This window comes from Siphateles boraxobius, unplaced genomic scaffold, assembly GCF_051911475.1.
Source record: "Siphateles boraxobius isolate OS27281-9 unplaced genomic scaffold, OSU_SipBor_1 50, whole genome shotgun sequence".
Taxonomy (NCBI): domain Eukaryota; kingdom Metazoa; phylum Chordata; class Actinopteri; order Cypriniformes; family Leuciscidae; genus Siphateles; species Siphateles boraxobius.
The window spans coordinates 2312039-2336442 of NW_027509142.1; the positions used below are offsets into that span (position 1 = coordinate 2312039).

The following is a 24404-nucleotide window of genomic DNA, read 5'->3' on the forward strand; positions in this document are numbered from 1 at the left end:
GAGGGAGAGAAAAAAAATCTAAAAAATCGATTTTTTGAAAATGTGAATCGATTTGACCTACCAACTCGATTTTTATTTCAAATCGATTTTTTTCCCAGCCCTATTTACTACTAATCATGGAACCGGCTTTACTGACGAGATGCGCATGCGTCACGAGCTTTGAGTATGCGCACGAAGGGGGTCACGCGTGCTGGGGGGAGGGGGGTATGGTGCGACCGTTTGATTGACGAACTTACTGTCCAATGATTCTAGCTGGTCTTGGAAATGATTGGCTGGAGTTTTTCGAGTCCTGCCCGTTCCACAGATGATTCAATTGCTTAATTTTCATTTCAGTGCTTCTAACTCAGTGGCTGTAAGTGGGTTAGGAATAGGATTTCAAGTTATTTTGAAAAAATGGACAAAAAAGAGAACCACATACCCCACCTTTAAGATACAGTAGGTGGCGATAATGCTCCATGTGGTTGCAAGTCGCCAATAAAAAGAAGAAGAAGATACTTCTTTAGTCATATTTTCTGATGCAGCAAGTTTTCTGACTGTTATTGTTTTAATTTTCTTCATGGAAATTAATGGAGTGTCTTACATACTTACTTTCCAGTACTCAGAATATAAATACAACAAACCACTTAATCTAGAGAAGGCAAATAAATGAACGGCTGAACATGCAATCCAGATGAACAAAGTAGGATTTGTGTATTTTTTTATGGCTATTATATGTTAACTTTTCTTGCCAAGGCTGAGCTCCTGTCATTACACACATGAGCCACTGGTAGGAGCCATTGTTATATTATTCTTCAGTCTGATTGCACTGTTCCCCTTCTACTGAGAATACAAATAAGAAAACTGCACACAAGAGAGAAGCACTTTAAAGCAACCCAAGAAAATGTGCAGGTAGCTTATATTTGACAAACATCTGAATTATATTAATTGAATCTCATTTCTACACAGTTTCTTATATCTGGGTTTATTGTTGTTAAAATTTCAAAGGTGCACTACATTCACATCTCTCTGAATTGTTCAGTAGTCCTCAAGACATACATTTATGAAACTAGTAACTTTATTAAATCATTCTTTATCACATGTGTACAGAAATACGAAAATATTTACATCCAGAATAGTGTCTGTTGTACAAAGATCTTAGAATTTCAATATAAAAATTACATTTTAATATACATTTAATATAAAAAGAATAGAAATCAATGATGATAAAAAAGGTATAGCATGCTAGATCAGAGGTAGTTATATTTTACAATACAATAGCTAGCCTACTTTACAATCTGTAAAAGATCCCGACCAAGCGTTATTACGACCTAATCAAATCACGCATAGTTATTTTTATATCTTCAGTTTATAGCACTGACATGTTCATTTCACTTTTTGCTCTTCCTTAATCATGTGGCCTTGACGTAAAAAAAATGAAATGCAACTCTGAAAATAGATGCTGTGAGGCTCAGACATAGTCTATGCAAGTACATGAACACAATGCTTCAAATTACTTAAGCTGGATGTTCATGCTTCTGAAATGTTGCATTGCGAATTAACTAATTTTAATGCATATTGCATTAAACTTATGTTGTGTTGGAGCATTGGTTTGAAGAAAGTCAATCATTTAAAATAAGTTGTCAACATGTATATAGCTAGATACCTGAATTTATGGCACAGACCTTTGAAGGTGACTGTTCTCTCAAGGTTTCTTACCACTTTTTATGTTAATATGTACAGTGGGACTGGGAGCTTGCAGTTCATTGGCCAAGCCTTTTGTGTACTTGCAGAGAGTATGTTTCTGGCCTTATGTTCTAGCATCACTTGGCATGATGTATTTTCACTAAATATTATTTGACAATATACATAGATATTTACCTTCCCATATTTTTTTTTAATTCACTAGGTGCACATTAGCAAGTTACTACTTGCAAATAATTAACAAGGATATATACACACTTGGAAATTAATGCATAATGCTTTGAGAGACATGACATTAGAACTGAGCTTTATGCAGAGACCTTTTTCACATTGACATATTTAGATACATCACTCCTTTTACACCAGCAAACATCCCTGTGATATTTTTCTAATTAAAGGAATGTTCCAGATTCAAAACAATTAAATGTGTTTGGTAAAGCAAAAAAAATAATAAAAAAATAAAAATAGAAGACTTTGGAGCTGTAAAGCTGTAAATCGTATTAGCTTCTTTTCTGGTTATGCATTACCAAATACATGGTGGATTTGTTATTATGAAACACTGTTTTGTTGATACAGTGTGAATTTTAAGATTTATACCCGTGCAGTACATTGTCACATAGACTTCCATTGTACGTGCTTGTATTGTTTCGATTGTTTTTATGGAAGGAGTTGAACGGGAAATTATTTTATTTGAAAATCCTCAGTATTCCCTAGATGATGATGATACTGAACCCAGAACATTCCTTTAAGCCTAATTACACAAACACATTACAAAAAACAAAGTTACAAAAAAATAAATGCGGATTTGTTTTTGAACATTGCTTAAATAACTGAATGGCCCACAAGATTGTGTCTTGATTAAGCTTTTTTTATGCCATGGAGCAGTTGGGACAGTATAGTTGTACATAGTCCCAAATTAAAACAGTACATTGTTCATTAGCTCTGAAGGTTTTAGGGGTCAGTTCATGTGTAGGCTCACAACTTCTCAAACTCCTTGGGTCCTTGAAAGCTTTAGAGTTTAGGAGAAGACTGAGCTGAGAGAATCGGGGAGTGGTAGACTCCAGAAAAGAAGGTGCCATTATGAGTTTCCAGTCCACTGCTCCTGAAATACTCCTGCTCTTTGGCAATGTGTTCTGGTGTTGACCTGACCAGGTTCTCTCCAACGCTCTCCCTCTCTGTTGAGGGTTTCATCTGCATCTGGCATGGGATGAGAGGCACTGAGGGTGGGCAAGAAAACCGTGCGACTGTGTCTGGGTTTGGTGCTGATGAACTCTCGAACACTGCATCCGCCTCAGCGGTAAAGGACACCAGAGCTTGAGTGGAGTCATATGAGCTTTTCTCCGTGTCAACCGAGACGAAGGAATCCAAGTTGTGGTCATGATGGTGGTGAGCTCTTCTAAAAAGGAGACGTGCGTCTTCACGGAAGTGTGGATTGAAGAGGAGGTAGAGCAAGGGGTTAATGCTTGCAGGAAGAGGCAGAAGTACCAGGACGACTGATTTGACAACCTCCTCGCTCACAGGAAAGAGTCCCAGAAGGGAGGAGAAGGTGAGGAAAGCTACGGGGCAGTAGAGCAGGCAGTTAGTGAAGATGAGCCAGGCCACATGCTTTATCATGGCACAATCCCAAATGCTGTCGAAGTCACCCTTCATCAGGTCCCAGTACAGTTTGATGTAAGTTCCGGTGATCACCAGGAAACACAGGGAGTTCATCATTATCAAAGCGACCATAAAACCCAACGTGGAGGGTTCGCCATCCGGCAGTGGTGAAGGCGTGCAGAGTGGAGTTGCCCCGTACTCCCCGACCCCAATTAGCGGCAAAGCGGCGACTGCCAATGAAAGTGCCAAGCACACCACAGAGGCGGCTCGCACGCTTCCCAGGGACGGCGACTTTCCATAGGCGCGAGCACAAGACACGGACACACTGCACTGCACTGCAGCCAAAGTCAGGAGGAGTATGGACCCCTCTGAAGCTAATACTGAAAGAAAGCCTGTTGTTTGGCAACCAGCACCCATTTCCCATTGAGCTCCATGAAGGGCGAACTCTCCAAATGTCCGGGCATCGACCAGTGCCAAGGTGCCGGTACACAGGCCCGTAAGCAGGTTGGCGCCACTGATGGTGCCGATGATGAACTTAACAGGGGAGAGATAGCTGGGGGATGCAAAGACAGTCAAGAGGAGAAGGCTGTTTCCTGTCAGCGAGACCAAAGAGATGAGCCACATGCCAAGCCGTACCACCCAACTGTCAAACAGGTTATCACATGGTTTAAATGGACCTGAAGGGGTGAAATGATCAATTAGAATTTGAGCATTATATCAGAAAGAACACATTCATTTGAGGCTTATTCACACAAGACTGCATTTTTTTTACTACGGATCAAATACACAACAAAATAATTCACACAATATTTAGTAATAAATCTTTCTTAAAATAGTTATTGCATCAATTGTTGCTTTGAAAAAGTGCAACATTTTATGTAAGAAAAGTTTTTTTTCAAATTAAGTACACAAGTTTTTGTGCTTGTTTCATGAGACCCAATGCATCTTTATTAGCATCTTCACACAGTCAGAAATATAGTACTGCAAGAATCTAACTACACTGAACAAAATTATAAACACAACACTTTTGTTTTTACCCGATTTTATCATGAACTCAAAGATCTAATTTAAACAAAGAACCATTTGCCTCACGCAGTGCAACACATCTCCTTTGAATAGGGTTGATCAGGTTGTTGATTGTGGCCTGTGGAATGTTGGTCCAATGTGTGAGGCAAATGGTGGTCACACTAGATACTGATTGGTTAGATACTGACTGGTCACACTAAATACTCGACCTAACCCTAATACAGTAAAACTGCACATTTTAGACTGCCCTTTTATTGTGGCCAGCCTAAGGCACACCTGTGCAATAATCATACTGTCTAATCAGCATCTTGATATGCCACTTCTGTGAGGTGGATGGATTATTCTCGGCAAAGGAGAAGTGCTCACTTACACAGATTTAGACAGATTTGTGAACAGTATTTGAGAGAAATAGGCCTTTTTTGTACACAGAAAAAGTCTTGCAAAAACAAAAGTGGTGCGTTTATAATTTTGTTCAGTGTAGATTCTTTCCCCTATAATTCAAAATAGTTTGTGAAGTTTTCAGAGAATATGGTAGACATGTGTGAATGGTTTTAATACAATTGCTTGTAAAATTAAAATATAAAAAAGAGAATAATAGTTGGCCACATTTTACCTTCTTCAGTATTACGCTCTATGGTCATTTACACTCGCAGAGCACCAAATGCAAGTAGAAATTGGTGTTGGCGAGAATACGAATCGGTGTCAATCGTCAGTTAGCTGGTAACTTTTTTATGAATTCTAACAATGCAATATTGTGAGAACATAAACGTGAACAAATGTGAAATGTGATGCTCAGGACAGTTGATGGGCAAGTGCTGCATTGTCACAAATATTTAAGCCTTGCCAAATTTAAATATTCAAGTGCAAGAAGACACAAAGGGAACTCAATTCGTTACTCATGCGCTGTGTTAAAAGTTTAGAGTGCCCAAAGATCTGAAATACGCACCCAGAAAAAAGAGTCTCAGACAGCACGCGAATACTGAACATCTTTCACATCTTTTTGCTTTTGAACGGACATATATAAAAAAAATGCCCACTTCGACAAGTACCCTACCGTCTTTGCGTGTATCCGACCACATTCGGTTATGGCTTGAGTGAACGTAAACAGTCCAGAAAGACAACACGTGTATCATTTTCAGTATTGGATCCGTTCATTAGGTCTTGTGACCGCAGCCTAATATTTATGTTGCTCTCTGTGTTTTCAATGTTAATCAAATAACAAAAGGACAAAGAAAAAATTACTCACTGCTCTTGACTGAATAACTTTTGAAACTTTAATAAGGATTAATCTGTTTCATGTATACAGTGAAGACTTTTACATTTGATTACTTTATATAGTGTCTCTGAAAATGTCTGTTACTTGTCTTTATTCATGTTTTAAATTTATATGAGCTAGGCATGTAGTTATAACTGTGGTATAGAAATTGGAATAGAGAACTGTGAATTTTCCCTGGTATCTAATATTTTGGTGTCATAACTGGCTGTTTTTGCAAAAAACAGTTTAATGGCAGTTTAAGTCACCGCCCATTCGCCAGATGTGGCAAAATGTTAGTTTTAGGCCCTGTATATAAATGTTCGTTTCGAATAGACTGAAGCACGTTTATTAATATTTATCAAATCTTATAAAAATGCAAAATAAAATATAACAACAATAGCTGTTTTATAGATTACTGGGTCATAGCTGAAACCATCTTTCTTTCTTTTTTTATATCAGCACCATTTCTGAAAGTGGCAACACTTGAAATTTCTTCACATGGTTATCAAATCATGCTAAGCTGAAGTGTTGGTGGTGTGCATAGATTTGGTGTAAAAATTCTTTGAAAAAACGTTTTTTTTTTTCTTCAACCTGCGTCTTGTTTAGTTTGTTTGTACTCGATATGAACACAGTCTTGGTGGCATATATGTGACCTAGAGTTGAGATGTGTTTCTGATTGAATTTACCTGGGATGGGGGTACACTGTATGCTGGTTTGTAGTTTGGACTCTTCAATAGCTAACTGGAATTCCTCTAAGTCAAGGTCATCTGCAAGTGAACACATGAAAACCATGAGGCACCTTTGGTTTGTGCATTTATGACAGTATGATGAAATAGTCTTCAGTGTTCAAGATGCCATGATGCACTCAGTCTGGCAGAAGATTAATCACCATGCTACGGACATCAAGTCTGCTGGAACGGATTAATTTATCTAAGGGCTTTAGCACCACTCAACACCGAAAACATCTCAGTTGCAACTTTCCATTTCTCCTTCAGTGTGCAATCAATCATCAGGCTTTGTTCACGCTCTGGTTTTGTTATTTTCCGATAAGCCAAATGGTATGTTTTGGACCTTGAATTGTTAATGTTTATCTAATTTCCCATGGAGTGTAATTACGGAGGGCTGCTTTCAAGTCTGAAACCTGATCAGATCGCATGGAGGAATGCATGGAGAAAAGACACATTTTATTTCATCTGTCAAATACCTGCGGTTACTGTAAGGCCCTGACATGTTTCTACTGTGCTAATTAAAGATGAAGAGACTGGCAGATAGAAGAGAGCAAATAAAAATAGTCTCGCACACACACACACTGTGGAAAACCGCTACAAGTGGTGCTTTTATGTTCCTTTCATATGAGTAACGTGTTTGTGTAATGTCAATGTTTTCATTTTTGGCTACAGGGACTTTGATATAAGGTTTACTGTACAAACTTGAGTGACTTGACACGATATAGTTTTGGAGTTGGGAAACTTCACAAGTTCAGATAATTTAAACTTAACCCGCTGGTTTATTCTAGCCATTTGCATGTCTATTAAGAAGGTGAAGAGACCACCTCAGAAAGTCTAAAACCATTTTTATCTAAATGCTTAAGCTTAAATGCTTGAAATCATCTTCACTTGTGGATGGTCACTATGTGATTCCCACACTTCTGTTTGTGTTATATCATAGTTTCAGTGACTTAATTATTGTTGTACAATGTGGAAAATAGTAATAAATAATGAGGAGGTGTCTACATTTTTGACAGGTAGTGGTGGTGGCTGGTGGTACTTCAAAGAATACCATGTTATTACCATTGTACTAAGTAAAAAAAAGGTACTGTTTTGCAAATGGTGCTTGCTACCACTTTCTAGTCACAATGCTGTACAATGTTTGACAGATTTGGGAGATGGCCTAGTTGTGGGACTTACAGTTGTTGTCAGTGTGAATGGGGAACAGGGACAGCGCTTTCTTCTGGAGATCTTCCTCTTCACTGCCCATCTGTTCTTCCCACTGGCTGGCTGCTTTGTAGCTGTTACAGGCTCCAAATACACAGCACTGATAGGCATATGGCATCTCAATTACCCTGTTTCAACAAAGTGATGTATAAAATTAAAAATGATTTGATATGTTCCATCAAATATTTTTATACCACAAATAGTTTTATTATTATGTGCCAAATGGAGTTTTAACATTAAAAATAAGGACATATTGCATCAGTTTAAGGAAACATGAAAACTATAAAAGATCCCATTTCAGAGGAAAAAATGATTCATCAATCTGCAAATAATGCATGAAGTAATCTAGCAATACATCTAACTGCGAGGGCTATTTTAAATGTAATTGGGTCACGACTGAAACCGTGACTTCTCTTTAATTGTAATCAGTTTGGAAATTTTTGGAAATGTTAATACTTGAAATCTCTAATTTCTTGAAGTGCTAATCAAATTACGGCAGCACTTAAGGCTGAATTCTTGGAGCGCTTCCAAAACCCTGTGCTGTTGATGAATCGGGATATGTTATTTATAACAGCCTCTCTTGTATTGAGAATAAGGTATCTTTAAATAATCTTTCCGCCGGTCAGATGACTTGCATCAAACCAGATATTCTAGGGAAGCTAACAGAAATCGTTTACTCGTACAAATGAACAGAATGTTCCTTGGGGCACAGCCTGTTCCAGATTGTTAGTATCTTGAAACTGTCAAATCTATAAACGGTTGAATGTTTCTCCGAAAACAGAGTAAAACCTTCATGTGTTTTTGAGCTACTCGAGGCATTTGTGTTGTGGGACTTAATAACCGCATACACTTGTGAATTTTCTTTGATGGTTTAACATGAAAGTTTTTTAAGTCTAACAAATATGTTGTTGTGCGGGATAGCAGAGTTTATTTGGATTATTGGTTATCACAAATGTACCTTATGTTGGGGAAGTCCTCCTCTCTGAAAGATCGTGAGAGTGCCATGTTGCCTTTCAGTTTAAGATGAGTAAGACTTGTTAGCCCAACTAGTGGGAGACTGCTCAATCTGTTCCCAGTGAGATCTCTGGATGGAGAGAGGAGATATAGATGGATCATCATGTGTAAAAAAAAAATTGCAGATGGAGCTAAAGTGGTGCTACACTTGAAGTACCTACTTAAAATGTCCCATATTATACTATAAGATAATTTTGTGTGAACGTTTGTCAACATTGTTCCTTGGAGATCTTCTGTTGGAAATATTGAAATTAGAGTCATGAGGTTTTAGCAGCTATTGAAGTTAAATGTGTTACCTTCAGTAATGCGTGATGCGGTTAAAAAGGCAACCATCACATTGAAGTTTTGGACAGTTTGCATTTATGCAGTTAGTTAGTGTGTTAGTTATTTTATTCCAGTTTTCCTCAAGTTCACATAGATATCCTTGCAGAGTAACCACAGGTTCATCGCATTAACTATATGTACATAAACATGATCCACTAATATCTTGCAACCAATAAGTGCCCTGATTATGCTTTTTATGATTTTACCTTTCATGTAGTGTAAAAGATGTTTGTGAATATAAACAGTCTGTCTGAAATTTTTTTTAAGGTAAACGTGCAGATAAATGGAGTTATTGTCTCCCAAACTAACAAATCGATTCTGAACTGCCTGAAAGGAGTCGTCAGTAATTCCAGACTTAATGCCTGCTCAAAACTACATAGATTTGTTACTAATGTGCATAATGGTAGCCTATGGTCTTCATTGGCTGACTGTGAACAATGTCTACTTTGACCCTCAATCACTGTAGCTGTAGCTGAGACTGGAAGAGTTTGGTTTGTGTTGTCGACATGTCAAGAAGACATGTCTGACATTTTCTGTGCTGTGAAAGCAAATCCACTTTGCATGCACTTCCAAACGGATGAGGACGTGAAGAGTCATCTACAGTGTACATCAAACTAAATATAAACGTAGAAACAGCCTGCCAAAGCCATGCTTACGATGGTGACACGGGTTGATCAACTACTTCTTCCAATGTTTCAATATCAGACTCAGGCTCGAATTCATACAGTAAAACCGACGGCATCATTACTGTTCGTATCTCTGTGTATCAAGTGCTGAGGAACAGTTGAAATTTAGATATAGTAATGGGCATTTCATTTCCGAAATGCACTGCAAGCAGTCGACTGATCAGAACAGACTGAGCCATCTGACCAATCAGAGCAGAGTAGACCAATCACAAAAGACTGGGCCATCTGACCAATCAGAGCAGAGTAGACCAATCACAAAAGACTGGATCATCTGACCAATCACACACCAATGTGTGTGTGTGTGTGTGTGTGTGTGTGTGTGTGGCCTGGTAAACCCTAGATTATGGGGACAAAATGTCCCCATAAGGATGGCAATATCTGAAATCCTTGTTCGTGTGTGGACATTTTTTGGTCCCCATGAGGAAAACAGCTTATAAATCATACTAAGTGATGTTTTTTGAAAATGTAAAAATGCAGAAAGTTTTCTGTGATGGGTAGGTTTAGGGGTAGGGTTAGTGTAAGGGAATAGAATATACAGTTTGTACAGTATAAAAATCATTATGTCTATGGAAAGTCCTCATAAAACATGGAAACACTACATGTGTGTGTGTGTGTGTGTGTGTGTGTGTGTGTGTGTGTGTGTGTGTGTGTGTGTGTGTGTGTGTGTGTGTGTGTGATTGGTCAGATGGTCCAGTCTTTTGTGATTGGTCTACTCTGCTCTGATTGGTCAGATGGTCCAGTCTGTTGTGATTGGTCTACTCTGCTCTGATTGGTCAGATGGCTCAGTCTGTTCTGATCAGTCGACTGCTTGCACACACGTGTGTGTGTGTGTGTGTGTGTGTGTGTGTGTGTGTGTGTGTGTGTGTGTGTGTGTGTGTGTGTGTGTTAAATATCAGTATTCTGCAGTGAAGAGGCTGTGAAGTTTTCTAAATCCGATATAGAGAAAGTTTTATTCAAACCGACATGTTTTGGCCCACAGGCCTCAAACTTTTAACCCTGATGGGATCTGAAATGCATCGGTTTAAATAAAACTTTGCATGTTCCAGGTTCAACACTCAACACTGGCATGCTGTTAATTACCACAGAAAATTATTTTTGCTTGTTTTTACAAAGTGAAGGACGAGTCAAAATTATTTTTTGTGGTAATCAATAGCATGCCATACAGTAGATACTGTCAAAGGAGTTGTACTTGTATTGAGCCTAGAACAGTGATTTGCCTTTTCCATGTACTTTGTTTGGTAGTGAATTCGCCCCAGAGTAATTACTTAGAGGTTTATACGAGGTCTATAACTATTGCGATATCTTTTTGTGTATAACACTGTCATTCACTGCTGCACACATTTATCAGCCTCACTCTGTCACACTTTATCACTCTCCCTCATTCATTCATCACATTCTTCACCTAATGCTGCTTGCATTTAATTGCCTGTGACTGACGATCCACGTCTTCAACACTGCACAGAGCTTTTAACCATGATTACAAGCACAGTCTTTTCACTTTGAGCCAAAGAAAGCATTGCACGAATGACAGAAACTCAAGTGTGCATCATGGGATCTCTGTTTGTGCAAATGGGATGGTTGTGCAAAGTCGCAGTTTAATAACAGTTTTCTACATCTATACAGGCATCTTGGCTGTGTGAGCTTTATCTTCTGTAGAAAATCCAATGACATACAATGGCAGTGTTTTGCATATAGTATACTTACAGTTTAATGAGAGACTGAAGAGAGGAAAAGGCGTCAGGGTGGATGGTGTTGATCCGGTTCCAGCTAAGATCCCTGTAATGAAACATTATTTACTCATCCATACACCTGTCATTTCTCCTTTTCTCATAAAAATAGAAATGCTTTTGTTCAGAATTTGACAGCCAACAGTTTCTATCCGTATCAGATATCTGTCTTGCTCTCATATTCTTTTAACAATAATCATAGTTTTGTATAGAATTTTCTGGCTTTTGGTTGCCAACTGTTAATTGGTTAACTTGTCTTGGCCTCTAGGTGGAAGTGTTGGTGAGCTTTACCAATTATTTATATGAATTCTTTCTATCAATTCTTTCTTGACACAATATCAATGTTCTCAAAAAATCTGATTAATGTTTTAATGCTGAAAAATGTGGACATTAATAAGGAATATTTAAGACGCATTAACTTGATTTTAAATTCTCTCTCAAATCAATCATGCAGTCTGAGTGCCTCTACACAAAAAGGGGGACAATTAAGTATTTCTAATTTTTTTATCCATCATTATTTTTCAATTTGTAATGTAAAATGTGTATTAAAGGTACACTGTAACTTTTGTAACAGTTGCGGTTAAAAAAAAACAAAAGTGCATGCATTTTACAGAAGAACATTGTTTTGGTTGTGCTTCGGCTCTGCTTGACTGTGCGGATGAATATCTTACACATCTTCACAACGCGACAACAACTATAATGAAATGACCCTTCACAACAGATAATGCTATACAATGAACTCTGTTAGAACGCTACATATTGCAATTTATCTGTTCAATAAAATACCTTACTCGCCTGTTGAGTAATAAAATCGCCATCTCCTTTTACAACATTTCAAATCCCTCAGTTCTCACCATCTCTGAAAAGTCAAACTAATGTTGATTTTTTGTTTTATTACGATCTCTGATGCATTCTCTTTTTGCCAGCAGACTCTCCTCTGTTCATGTTTGTTTAAAACGGGTGGTTCCCCAGAAGCCACTCACACACAAGAAACGCATAAAAGTAGCTGGAGAAACTTTACTGTATTTATGGATATGATGAGACACGCACGGGCGAGTGACATGATGCGAATTTCCTATGAAAACAAGCTAACCAGTGAATCATATTAAGACAAAAAGATTGATGATGTATCGACTCAATATTAAAACTTTGTCAATTTTGAACAAAAAAATGTACATAGTGTACCTTTAAATTAGAAAAATGCAAATCGGAAGTATTTTCACCTGTGCTTTCATATTGTACTGTTACACTTGAGGCCATCAGAAGATGTGTGCGTGTGTGTACAGTACTCACAGTGAGCGCAGAGAGCTGAGTTGTTGGAATGTGTTCATCTCAATCTGTTTGATCAGATTGTGCTGCAGGCCTCTGCCGAGTCAAAACAAAACATCTGGTATTATTGCATATCTCTCTCTGACACACACACACACACACACACACACACACACACACACACACACACACACACACACACACACACACACACACACACACACACACACACACACACACACACACACACTCTCTCTCTCTCTACGCCAGACATCATACACAGCGACCAAGGACACACTTGAGAGCCTCCAAAATATGGACAATGATGGATTGCTACTGTAATGACGTTCATTTGTCATTTGTCAAATACTATGTGGGTTATTTAGGGCTCTTAGAGTTATCTTAGATATATTGGCAATGTTACTCTATTACACTAGAGAGAGATGCCTGAACTCACATCTCTTGAAGCGAGGCACAGTGGCAGAAACTCGGCAGCTCTTCTATGACATTGTGAGACAGCTCCCTGAAATCAAACAAATATAGATTAGAAATGTCTTCACATGAGACTTCTTTATCTCAAAAAGCATTTCTTACTGTAGCTCACGAATAATTACAGAGGTTGACTGGTAACAATTCACAATAATTTCACAAAATTCATATTCATAACATAACATATCAGTAGTTTAATATCAAATGAATACAAAAACATGAATAAAAATATACAGGCATGATTATTGCACAGGTGTGCCTTAGGCTGGCCACAATAAAAGGCCACTCTAAAATGTGCAGTTTTTCTGTATTGGAGGGGGGTCCGGGGGTACAGATCCTTGCAACATGGGGCTGTGCATTATCATGCTGCAACATGAGGTGATGGTTGTGGATGAATGGCACAACAATGGGCCTCAGGATCTCGTCACGGGATCTCTGTGCATTCAAAATGCCATAAATAAAATGCACCTGTGTTCGTTGTCCATAACATACGTATGCCCATACCATAACCCCACCGCCACCATGGGCCACTCGATCCACAACGTTGACATCAGCAAAACGCTCACCCACACGACGTCATACACGCTGTCTGCCATCTGCCCTGTACAGTGAAAACCGGGATTCATCCATGAAGAGAACACCTCTCCAAAGTGCCAGACGCCATCGAATGTGAGCATTTACCCACTCAAGTCGGTTACGATGACGAACTGCAGTCAGGTCGAGACCCCGATGAGGACGACGAGCATGCAGATGAGCTTCCCTGAGACGGTTTCTGACAGTTTGTGCAGAAATTCTTTAGTTATGCGAAACCGATTGTTGCAGCAGCTGTCTGGGTTGTTGGTCTCAGACGATGTTGGAGGTGAAGATGCTGGATGTGGAGGTCCTGGGCTGGTGTGGTTACACGTGGTCTGCGGTTGTGAGGCCGGTTGAATGTGCTGAAAATTCTCTGAAATGCCTTTGGAGACGGCTTATGGTAGAGAAATTAACATTCAATTCACAGGCAACAGCTCTGGTGGACATTATTGCAGTCAGCATGCCAATTGCACGCTCTCTCAAAACTTGCGACATCTATGGCATTGTGCTGTGTGATAAAACTGCACATTTTAGAGTGGCCTTTTATTGTGGCCAGCCTAAGGCACACCTGTGCAATAATCATGCTGTCTAATCAGCAACTTGATATGCCACATCTGTGAGGTGGATGGATTATCTCGGCTAAGGAGAAGTGCTCACTAACATTTAGACAGATTTGCGAACAATATTTGTGAGAAATAGGCCTTTTGTGTACATAGAAAAAGTTTTAGATCTTTGAGTTCAGCTCATGAAAAATGGCGGCAAAAACAAAAGTGTTGCGTTCATAATTTTTAGTGTACAAAAAGTCTCACTTTTCCTGCAGGGGTTTCTCTAACTCAACTTGTTCACCTGAAAGTGGTTGCTCCTAAACATGTTAAAAAGAGTGATTAAATGCAAAGAAAAATGTTGAGATTCAAAAATTGTTTGCACAGGCTTGCGCAAATGATGAAAAATAAAAAGTAAAGATGGCTAAAAATAACCACCTGCTGATGTTTTAAAGTTCATGTTAAGGGAGGCTTTTAGGAACTCCTTAATTGTTTGGTTACATCAAATCCCTCAGGGGAAATTTCAACTCCCTTTGCCAGTTCGTATTTTTTGGAATCTTTTAGATCTGAGCTTTTGAATGTGTTTGTGTGTTGCAGGTGCATATTTGTGTTTGGAAACTCACAGCACTCGTAATTTAGGCAGCAGGTGGCAGAGATCGTATGGCAGGCCGGTCAGTCCAGCTCGGGTCAACGTACTGAGAGAAAATCAAAGAGGAAAGTTTACACTGTGTGTGTTCGTGTGTGTGTGTGTGTGTGTGTGTGTGTGTGTGTGTGTGTGTGTGTGTGTGTGTGTGTGTGTGTGTGTGTGTGTATGCGAGAACCAGGAGAGAGAAACAGTGAGTGAAAAACAGGCAAATAAATGAATGTGAATGCACTGAAAAAGATGACTTAAAAATAAAGAAACTGAGATTTATCCTACAGCAAGAATTATGCTAATTCTATGCTAATAATAATTTTTTTTTTTTACTGGAACCAAGACAAAAATCATTCAAATTGATTAATTATAATAAATTAAATATTAATAATTTTAGATTAATTTAATTTTAAACATCCAAGTTGATTGTGCTTAAAATTTGAAGCACCAACTTTTTTTTACAGTGTTACAATTGTAAACACTGTCGCAGTGTGGGCTGGTCGGGTTCCTCAAACTAAGCAATATTTTGTGTAAAAATTGTAAGCACTGTGGTGCTATCAAAATGTTGCTTAGTTTGAGGAACCCGACCAGCCCAACACAGCAACTTTGACTCAAACAATTGTATAATATTGGGGTGCGACCAAAAGCTGTTTGAAAACCCTTCCCCCTTAACTCTAATGAGTGGTTTAATGCTCCGTGGCTTTTAGGATCAGTAACTATATACTTCATATTAACAGATGCTTCACCAGTAAACATTGAAGGGCTCGGTTCAGCAGGCCTTTGCCTAAGCATCATTTGTACGAAACCTGCTGACATGCTGAGAGATCAGTAAAAGCATCTCTATTTTGTCAACGGTTATTCCATTGTCCTCGACGGTGGGAAGAACTTCTGGAAGTCTCTTAAGTGAAACCGATCCTGCGTGAAATGGGGACATTTGATCTCAGACTCACAGAACTTGCAGGCTGGTGGTTCCTTTCAAATCTGGAAACTCTCGGATCTCAGTGGCCCCGTTCAAAGAGCTAAAACGAGATTAGATAACTCATTAGTGAGGATCGTTCTGCTAATGAAGATGTCGTCCAGCAAAACCACAGGGATGTCTACTGTTACCGTACACACTTAGCTCTCCATCATCCAGGAATATTATTCCACTTGATTCCATCATTTTGATTACACTTGCAACGCTAACCAAAACCAACAATGGAAGACGGTAGGCTTTGTATCAAAATAATGAATGCTGAATAGACACTCACAGCATTCTTATGCATTATCTCTGTAATTGGAGAGAGGTAAATCATTTTTTTACTGGTTTTATGAAAAGCTAAATGTCATATTCTGGTATTTATGAGGTTATAATTGAAACGTGCTGTTTTTTGGAGACAAATTACTAGTTTAATGTTTACTTATGAGAGAGGTGATGGCAAGAGGTGAGCAAGATTACAGTATTCATCAAAATGAAAGCGATTATGAAATGGAAATTATACACATTTGCCAACTGGTACTTTAGGGGTGCATTATCGGAAGCCAAACTGTTCTGTTTAATCATGTGTATGTGATAATTTCACACATAGACGTGTACTTACAGTGTGTGCAGCTTTGGCAAGAACTGAAATGCCGATCTTCCAACAAACTGAATGGGATTCTCGTAGAAATGACTGAACAGAGAAAGACATTAGTTTTTGTTAGAAATTTAATGGATCATTCTAAACGGGTGCCTGTTCTTTTTTGACAAGGATACATGTATATCCTTTCAGGAAAGAATGTCTTTAAGCATTAATAAAGTACAACGTGCCATATCCAGCTAAATGAATAAAGCTTAACATATGCTGAGAAATAACAGAATTATTTCTTGTACTATATTGTAACAGAGTTGACATTTAATTTAGCCATCAACACAAATGTTTTGTTTAAGGATTAAAAACTTTAAAAAAAACTTTAAAGGTATAGCAGAGGATTTTCTTTTTCCGGGTGGGTAGCCTATACTATTGGTCCACCTAAGTGTCAATCATTGTGGTGATACGGTACGTGCTCGTCCCTATGTAGTTTTCGCTTTCTGCGCATGCGCACTTTCAGGTGTATTATGTGTGATGAGTTACAGTTTCAGCCATTCCTTTGAAAATGGCTGAGGGTCGAAAGAGAAAAAATGTATACGAAATGTATGATAAGAAGAGAAAGGCTGCAGAATATAGAAACAAGACCAGAGTGATTTTGGGTGAATATTTCACACGCTGGCGTGCGCTAAAAGCACAGGCTGGGCTTCCCACTGATGCCGCAGTCGCGAAGATTCTACTAGACAGGTAAAGTTTGTCATGCTATTTGGAGAAATACGTTTAAAATCACTGCTAGTAAAAGTTAATGTAAGCTATGATTAGCGATGCTAGCCCTGGCACAAGTCATGCACCGCGTAGACACGGTAAACATCTCAATTTGTCTAAAGTAGCCTTATGACCAAATGGTAAATGGTGTCACGCTGATATATTCTAAAACCTTGTGTGTTCATTTACGATAATTACAATGTGTTCACCATAGTATTTATTACACAAATGCAACAAGCTACTTCTCCATTGCATATCATGTCTTGAGTCCTCGGTCACTCAACACGTTTAATAGGCGTTCCCTCTCGGGAGCAAATAGAGTGTTGCGCATGTGCATTTTTAAAAAAATTGGAGAGGGCGGGTCTTCTCTAAAATTCCGAAAGATCCTCTGCTATACCTTTAACAAAAAAAATCGGTCTCACTTTATATTAAGTGGCTTTAAGTACTATGTACTTGCATTGAAATTAATAATTTGATATAATGGACTTATTGTGTACATACATGCTTTTACATTGTACTTATAATTGGAAAATACCTGCATGCAATTACAGCAGTAATTAATTTATTTAATTACATTTGTGATTACACTGTTGACCCTTCCCTTACACCTTAACCTACCCTTAAACCGACCCATACCACCACACCTGACCCTAACCTTACCAGTATTACTCCTCAATAGCAGCTAACGTGTTTTACAATACAGCATGAACAAAATAAGTACATTGTACTAAGCCACTTAATATAAAGTGGGACCAAAAAATCAGTTGTTCTTGGTAACAGGGTTGAGATGTAAAGAAGTGGTAACAGGATTGAGATGTTAAAAAAGTAGCAACATGATTGAGATGTAAAAAGAAGTGGTAACAGAGTTGAGATGTAAAAGTAATTGGTAACAGAATTGAGATGTAAAGAAAATGGTAACCGGGCTGCTGTGTGCGGGCCTCAAGCCCGGGTCTCTGGCATGGGATGGGGGCGCTCTAACATGGAGGCTAAAGATCGCAGTCTCTAGCGTTAGTCGCTAGAGCGCCTCTTGAGATCAGGAGAGTGAGGTTTTTACTCGCACAGCTCTTACTAGCTGGCCTCTTTATAGACAAAATAAAGATAATTTAGCTTTTATTTTATCTCTGTCCATTTTTATCTTTTTATGCCAACCCTGTTAACATCATAACTTTAGCTTATTATAAAATATAGTACTATTCAAGAGATAAAATGACATCCTTTGAACAAGGTTTTATAATAATTACAATAATATAGTAATGATGAATAACATCATTTGTTAGCATTAGTTAATAACTAACATGAACTAACAATCAACAATACATTTTGTACAGTATTTATTAATCTTTGTTAATGTTAGTAAATAAAAATCCAGCTGTACATTGATTGTTCATGTTAGTGCACTGTGCATTAAATAATGTTAACAAATACAACATTTGATTTTAATAATGTATTAGTAATTGTTGAAATTAACATAAACTAAGATTAATAAATGCTGCAGAAGTATTGCTAATTCTTAGTTTACATTAACTAAAGTAGTTAACTAATGTAAACAGATAAAACCTTATTTTTTTTCAATAAAAATCGATATTTTTGCTAATACGGGTAGGAGAAAGCAATTCAATGAATTAAAAATAAAGGTACTGTATTTTTGAGTTATTTCCACAATGTTAAAATGTTAAAAAGGGATACAAAAGGCACCCGTTTTGTAAAACGACCCAAATATTTGTCACATATTTCCTGCTCCGTTGGCTGAGGTAAACAAACTTCTATAACATGTTCTGTCTGTTACACAGTGAGACATGTTTAGTCAACAGAAAAAAGCGAGATGAGATACTCACATGGTCTGCAGAAGTGGGTTCCCCACAAACGCTCTCTCGGGAATGGCCTTAATGTTGTTGTTGTGGAAACCCCTGCAAAACGCATGGAGAGTGAGAATATGACCATCTGCACACTTAAACACAGTCTACTATAGGATGAGGAAATCCAGCGATCAAGACCCGCTTTGTGGAGTGCTTTTGCTAACTGCATCTGTTCCGTATAGGCTATAAATTGTAGCGCTGACGTGCTATTCAGAGTGGCCACACATTCAACCACTGCAACAGCTTATAATTCATCATCATCTGCCGTCACTATGAATATAACATGCTAAAGTTAATTTATGGCACACATTTTGCCAGCAAATTGTAATCCGAAAATTCTAAACAGTCTAAAATAATTACAAGTTTTAAATAAACAAGGTTAAAAGGCTTTTTTGGGTGCCGAAAATTAATTCATCACCTTGGATAATCGAGTCCAATAGCATTTTAACTTTTTATAAAGTGCAGAACTCTCCCATAAGCACACGTGTAAACCATTTGGTTGCGTCAATTCAAATCTGCCCATGTAAACATCCTTTGTATCTTACAGAAACACCTGTCGGGAGGCAGTCCCGCAGGCAAAAAACACTTTAGGATACTTGAGAAGGAAGGACTTAAGCGCTCATCTCTAAGCATCTGCATTTTTGCAGGAAACTTGTGCTTGAGAACCACATTCTAGGGACTAACCGGGATTTACAAGGAGCACGAGGCCAGGCCAAGCGGTCCACTTTAAAGGAAGCACGCTGACACATGTATGCTGGGTAAGTTAGTCTCGGTTACTTACAGTTCCTGAAGCTTGGCCAGTGTGCGAATGGCCACGGGGAACTCTTGAAGGTCATTGAAGTTCAATTCCCTAGAGAAAGGAGACCAACCATAAGAGCAGAAGAACTCTCAGGAACACAAGCTAAGAGAAAGGGATTCATTTTTTAATATGCAAAACTACGTCCTTTTTTAAAGTTTTGTCTTCCATAAGACCACCTTTGGAACCACAATTAGCTAGCTCGTCACATATTAGCCAAACTGTTTTGACGTTTTTATTTGATCTTTCATCCTACGTGTCTGTAGCATAAGCAAACACTTAAGAACTGTGGTTCCAATCAGTCAAAATCTTTCCCTGTGACCTTACGGGTTTTTCGTGTTGGTCGTCCTTGGAGAACTAGACAGCTGTTCTAAGCTAATCTGACATGACGTGACCTCTCCTCTGCATACATTATTTTTGTTGTATGCGTTTCATTAGCCTTCTAGGAAACCCGCTTGAACCAAAACACGGGCGGTTGCTAAGGGCGAGCGGCCTTACACGCAGGTGCAAGAACAATGTGTTTATGGCCACAGTTTGCATGTTGTTTTCCTTGGATCTCAGCGCTCCTTTTCATCTCTGATTCTTTCAGTTTTTCAGAGAATAATTATTGGGAAAATCCTATAATTGAACAGGAGCTTTTTTTCCCTCCACAAACCTTTTGCCCAGTAAAGGCGACTGGGCGGCATTAATAGGTGCCTTTTGGCCCTGTATCCCCTCATGAAGGTCCAGGTCTTAGTCATATCATCCGCTTCCCGCAGTTACAATACCTAATGCTGAATGTGTCTCTTCATACCCATAATTATATGTCTTATCCCTTAGTGTTAAGTGTACGCTTTCAAAACAGTCTAAATGTTTAGATATTTTTTTATTTTTTTTTTCTTTAAGGGGAAAAACGTTTCTGGCAGGTGGCCAGTGTGTTTGAAGTGAACTTGGTGAATAGGGGTGGACCCGTGTTGGACACCATCCAGAAAGGGCAAAACACTTGCTTTATTCCTGTTTGCGTGGGTGTACATGTGTTTGTCTATATGTGCGTGAGTGTGTCTGTGTTGCAAAACAGTCTTAAAAGCGATCTGACCTTGGCCTATTTAAGGTGAATATATACATGGAAATTCTTGATACATGACAAATTATCATTAGCCATTAGCATCAACAATGAAATTGCAAAAATAATACATTTTCAATTACAGTCTGAGTCACAGTTAGTCCCGCCCAAAACTCATGCCATTGGTTGAAACAATGTCGGCAGGCTGGTCAGGATGCTGCAGAACATGATTTCACCAAGTGCAAAATGTTCTGTGTTGATCCTGGAACAACATTCCAATCAACCAATCAGATTTGAGGGACATGTTTACAGTTTATGTCAAGTTTTGGCTTACAACCAGGGTTAGGTGCTTTTACATCAATATTATTTACCATAATTTCCCTTTAAATCGTTTGGGTAGGGGTAGGTTTATGGGTAGGTATATGGTTAGGACTAAATTTGTCAGCAGGAATGTTGTTCCAGAATCAACTAAATTGAACAAATTGACCCATCAACGCATCTAACTCTGTAAAATCAGGACGTGCCAGGAGACTCAAACAAGTTTCAGGGGCATCGATCTACGAATGGCTTACTTGTAGATGACAAAAATAACATTGTATACTAAACAAATATACTAAACAAGAGAATCAAAAGGATTGCATAACCAGTGCATGAGCAATTTCAAAAGGATTGCATAACCAGTGTATGAGCAATTTAGATTTATATGAATGTGAATCTGTTTTATTCATTAGCTATCTCACTTCTAGTGAGTCATGTAAATGTTTAAGTAATTTTCTTCAAACATTGCATGAAAATTCACTCGCATTTTCGGCCTATAAAATGGGCTGCATGTGGAGAGACCGGGAACGGAGTGCTGTGGGCGAGCCGTGTCGCGTGGCTCTGCCATGTCTACATCCTGGTTTTGTTTAGAACATCCGTCAGTCTTGTTTGGAGACATTACTTTGATATGGCAGAGAAGAGGAATGCCTTTCATTTCCTGGGAAGACCTCATTGTTTAGAACGGGAGCTGTCAGTTACCTTGATTTACAATTCGTCAAACCACGCAGAAGTCTGTTTGAAAGCTAAATCATCAGGCATCATAACAAACCAACACGGCGGTGGCCACTAAGTCTGATGATTATGAATGCGTTTTCAGAGATAATTATAGTGATGGGGATTACAGCAGCATCAATAAAAAGATGCACATTATCCCACGAAAAGATGTCTGAGACCCTTTAAAGAAAGCTAATATGTTTCCCTCCGTTGTTTAAGGAAGCTCAGCACTTTCCAAACACACATGTGCAACTGAACGGAGACAGCTGGCAAGATTTCTTACAGTGTGTCATGTTACATATAAGAATATTTGCCTCAGGAAGATTAGTTTCTTGCTTAGCCATCACTATAGCGGTGATTACAATGTCATTAAGTATACAACATGACTATTACGGTTTCTGGGACTTTTTCTTTTACTACTATGACATTTTAATTGCAATGCATTCAAGTTTTAATACTTGTAACTTTATCCACTACAGACACATTCCAAACTGTTATACTGTCCAAGATATATATATATATATATATATATATATATATATATATATATATATCCACTGTATCTATCCTGATTGAGAAACACTGCCCTACAGTATCATAACTGATTCTCCTAGCACCCTGGCCTTTAATAATAATAACATTTTTATAATTTTTGTCATTTTCAAGTGCTTAAGTCTAGTGCAATAAATATTATCTCCTTCCAAACAGCAAATTTATCAAGCCGCAGATTTTTCACGGGAGAGTTTCAGCACACGGTTCCTTCGGTGATTGCTCTCAAATGAAGTGTTCAGTTCAGTGTGTACAATTCTCAAGGCTGAAATCTTCTCGTAAAGAGGAAAACGTCATCTTTAGCACTTCAGCAGGCTGTTAAAAAGCAGGTGTGAACCTCTCGGTATCCTGGAGACCACCATGACTTTAGCATATGCGTAATCCTTTAAAGCCAAACTTTCTTAGCATGGTCTATGTAATGTCTTTCATACATTACATTACAAATATGTGTTGGCTTTGGTTCATAGGCCCTTTCAACATTTCTCATGAATTTTAAAAGCTTTTCTCATGCATTTATTGGGCCTGTTTAACATTTGATTTCAATCTACCATGTTTGGTAATGTATAATAAGCTATATAGCATGAATCTGGCAGAGAATGTGTGCTATTTTCCAGGTGTGATTATGAAAATTTTAGCCACTAGCCATAAAATGATTGTTTATTAATTTATTCATTCTCATATATTTGTATGAATTTTATTATGACTGTCAATTAAAACTTGATCCAGTGTAACATAATTTCAACCACCTCAAATGGGTCTTGCTATTGACATTGCCAATATATTGAATAGTCCAATATAAATGCACAGGTGTAGTGATAGAACACATAAAAATCCACATTATGAAAGAAATTATTTCCCATGACATTTACCACTCAATTCAGTTACCTTATTTACTGTATTGCTGAATTTATGAAGCTAAAAGGAAAAGGGAAGCACACAATAAAGCATAAAAAATAAATGTATTGCCTGTAATACCAGCATAAGACATCAGCCTGATAACCACAAAGGGCCCCCTAAAAATCACTGTATAGTTTGCTTACTGCTTACATGTATGACTATGTTCGTATGGAGCACTAAAGACATAATCCAACACTGAAGTCATTGTCAGGGAATCATTGCTGCTTCTATTACAGAAATTGAAAGTCTGCCATAAATTCTTAGATTTTAATAAGAGGTAAGAGTTTTTATGTTTCTTAAAAACAAGGTACTGCAATTAACATGTTCATATCTCAACAGCACAAGTATTGTGTAAAGAACGATATGTTTATAGTTCATACAAAGCTGAACCTCTGAACATACAGTAAGTAGAGTCAGGCTAGTTTGCTAGTAATTTTGATTCATATTTATAGCCACAGACTTTTCCATAATGATAACACGAGGATGCCAAAATCAAATAACAGATCAGGGTCTGTTTGCATTACAAACAGGAAATGCTTTCATGTTTTTAATCTTTCATTAAGGGACGATCTTACTTACAGAGTCTCGAGACTGTGCAGTCCCTCAAAGCAGTTCTGTCCGAGGGTCCGGATCATGTTGTTATGAAGATGTCTAAACATGAAAACATTCATTAGCGTTATAGTAAATATCAAAACAAACCTCAGGAATGACACCTGTTAGGCTGTGCACATTGGTTCAAATAAACGTGAATGTGGTGGATGATATACAAACTTAAACCACACTATCATTTCACTGCTTTGCAATTGAAAGAATTTAGGATTATTCCAGTTTCCTATCAAACCAAGGCATGTGTTCAAACTTCTTCTGATTTCCTGGTTTCCATCCCTCACACCAATACATGCACAATGATTAGTGTGATGTACTCAGATTCAAGGGCATTTCTAAGCCATGTTAATATTTAACATTTTTCTGATTGTAGAGATTGGATAAGATACTATGTTGGGGTATGTTGGAGTTGGGGTAAGATACTATGCATGCTGATCCAGGAATACATCCAACCAGTTTAAAGGGGTGGTATGATGCCCTTTTCATAAGATGTAAAATAAGATTCTGATTTCCCCAGAATTTGTATGTGAAGTTTTTGCTTAACATGCCCAACAGATATGTTGTA

At 38.1% G+C, this 24404-nt stretch overlaps 1 protein-coding gene and 1 long non-coding RNA gene across 2 annotated transcripts in view; one reads left to right on the forward strand and one right to left on the reverse strand.

Annotated features, from left to right (window-relative positions):
- The first annotated feature begins 529 nt into the window (after positions 1-529).
- Positions 530-24404, forward strand: part of LOC143712749 (uncharacterized) — a 94256-nt gene continuing 70381 nt past the window's right edge. Inside the window, exons 1-2 of the long non-coding RNA XR_013195064.1 lie at positions 530-679; positions 19565-19675. This is a non-coding gene — a long non-coding RNA (uncharacterized LOC143712749). The remainder of the gene's footprint in view (positions 680-19564; positions 19676-24404) is intronic.
- The window catches only part of lgr6 (leucine-rich repeat containing G protein-coupled receptor 6), a 103746-nt gene continuing 80287 nt past the window's right edge, over positions 946-24404 (reverse strand). Inside the window, exons 6-18 of the mRNA XM_077204736.1 lie at positions 23813-23884; positions 19699-19767; positions 18897-18968; positions 16330-16401; positions 15700-15768; positions 14739-14810; positions 12969-13034; positions 12536-12607; positions 11220-11291; positions 8450-8575; positions 7465-7619; positions 6244-6324; positions 946-3953 (exon numbers count right to left, since the gene is read on the reverse strand). Coding sequence (XP_077060851.1) covers positions 2692-3953; positions 6244-6324; positions 7465-7619; positions 8450-8575; positions 11220-11291; positions 12536-12607; positions 12969-13034; positions 14739-14810; positions 15700-15768; positions 16330-16401; positions 18897-18968; positions 19699-19767; positions 23813-23884 — 2260 coding nt within the window. The 3' untranslated portion in view covers positions 946-2691. The remainder of the gene's footprint in view (positions 3954-6243; positions 6325-7464; positions 7620-8449; positions 8576-11219; positions 11292-12535; positions 12608-12968; positions 13035-14738; positions 14811-15699; positions 15769-16329; positions 16402-18896; positions 18969-19698; positions 19768-23812; positions 23885-24404) is intronic.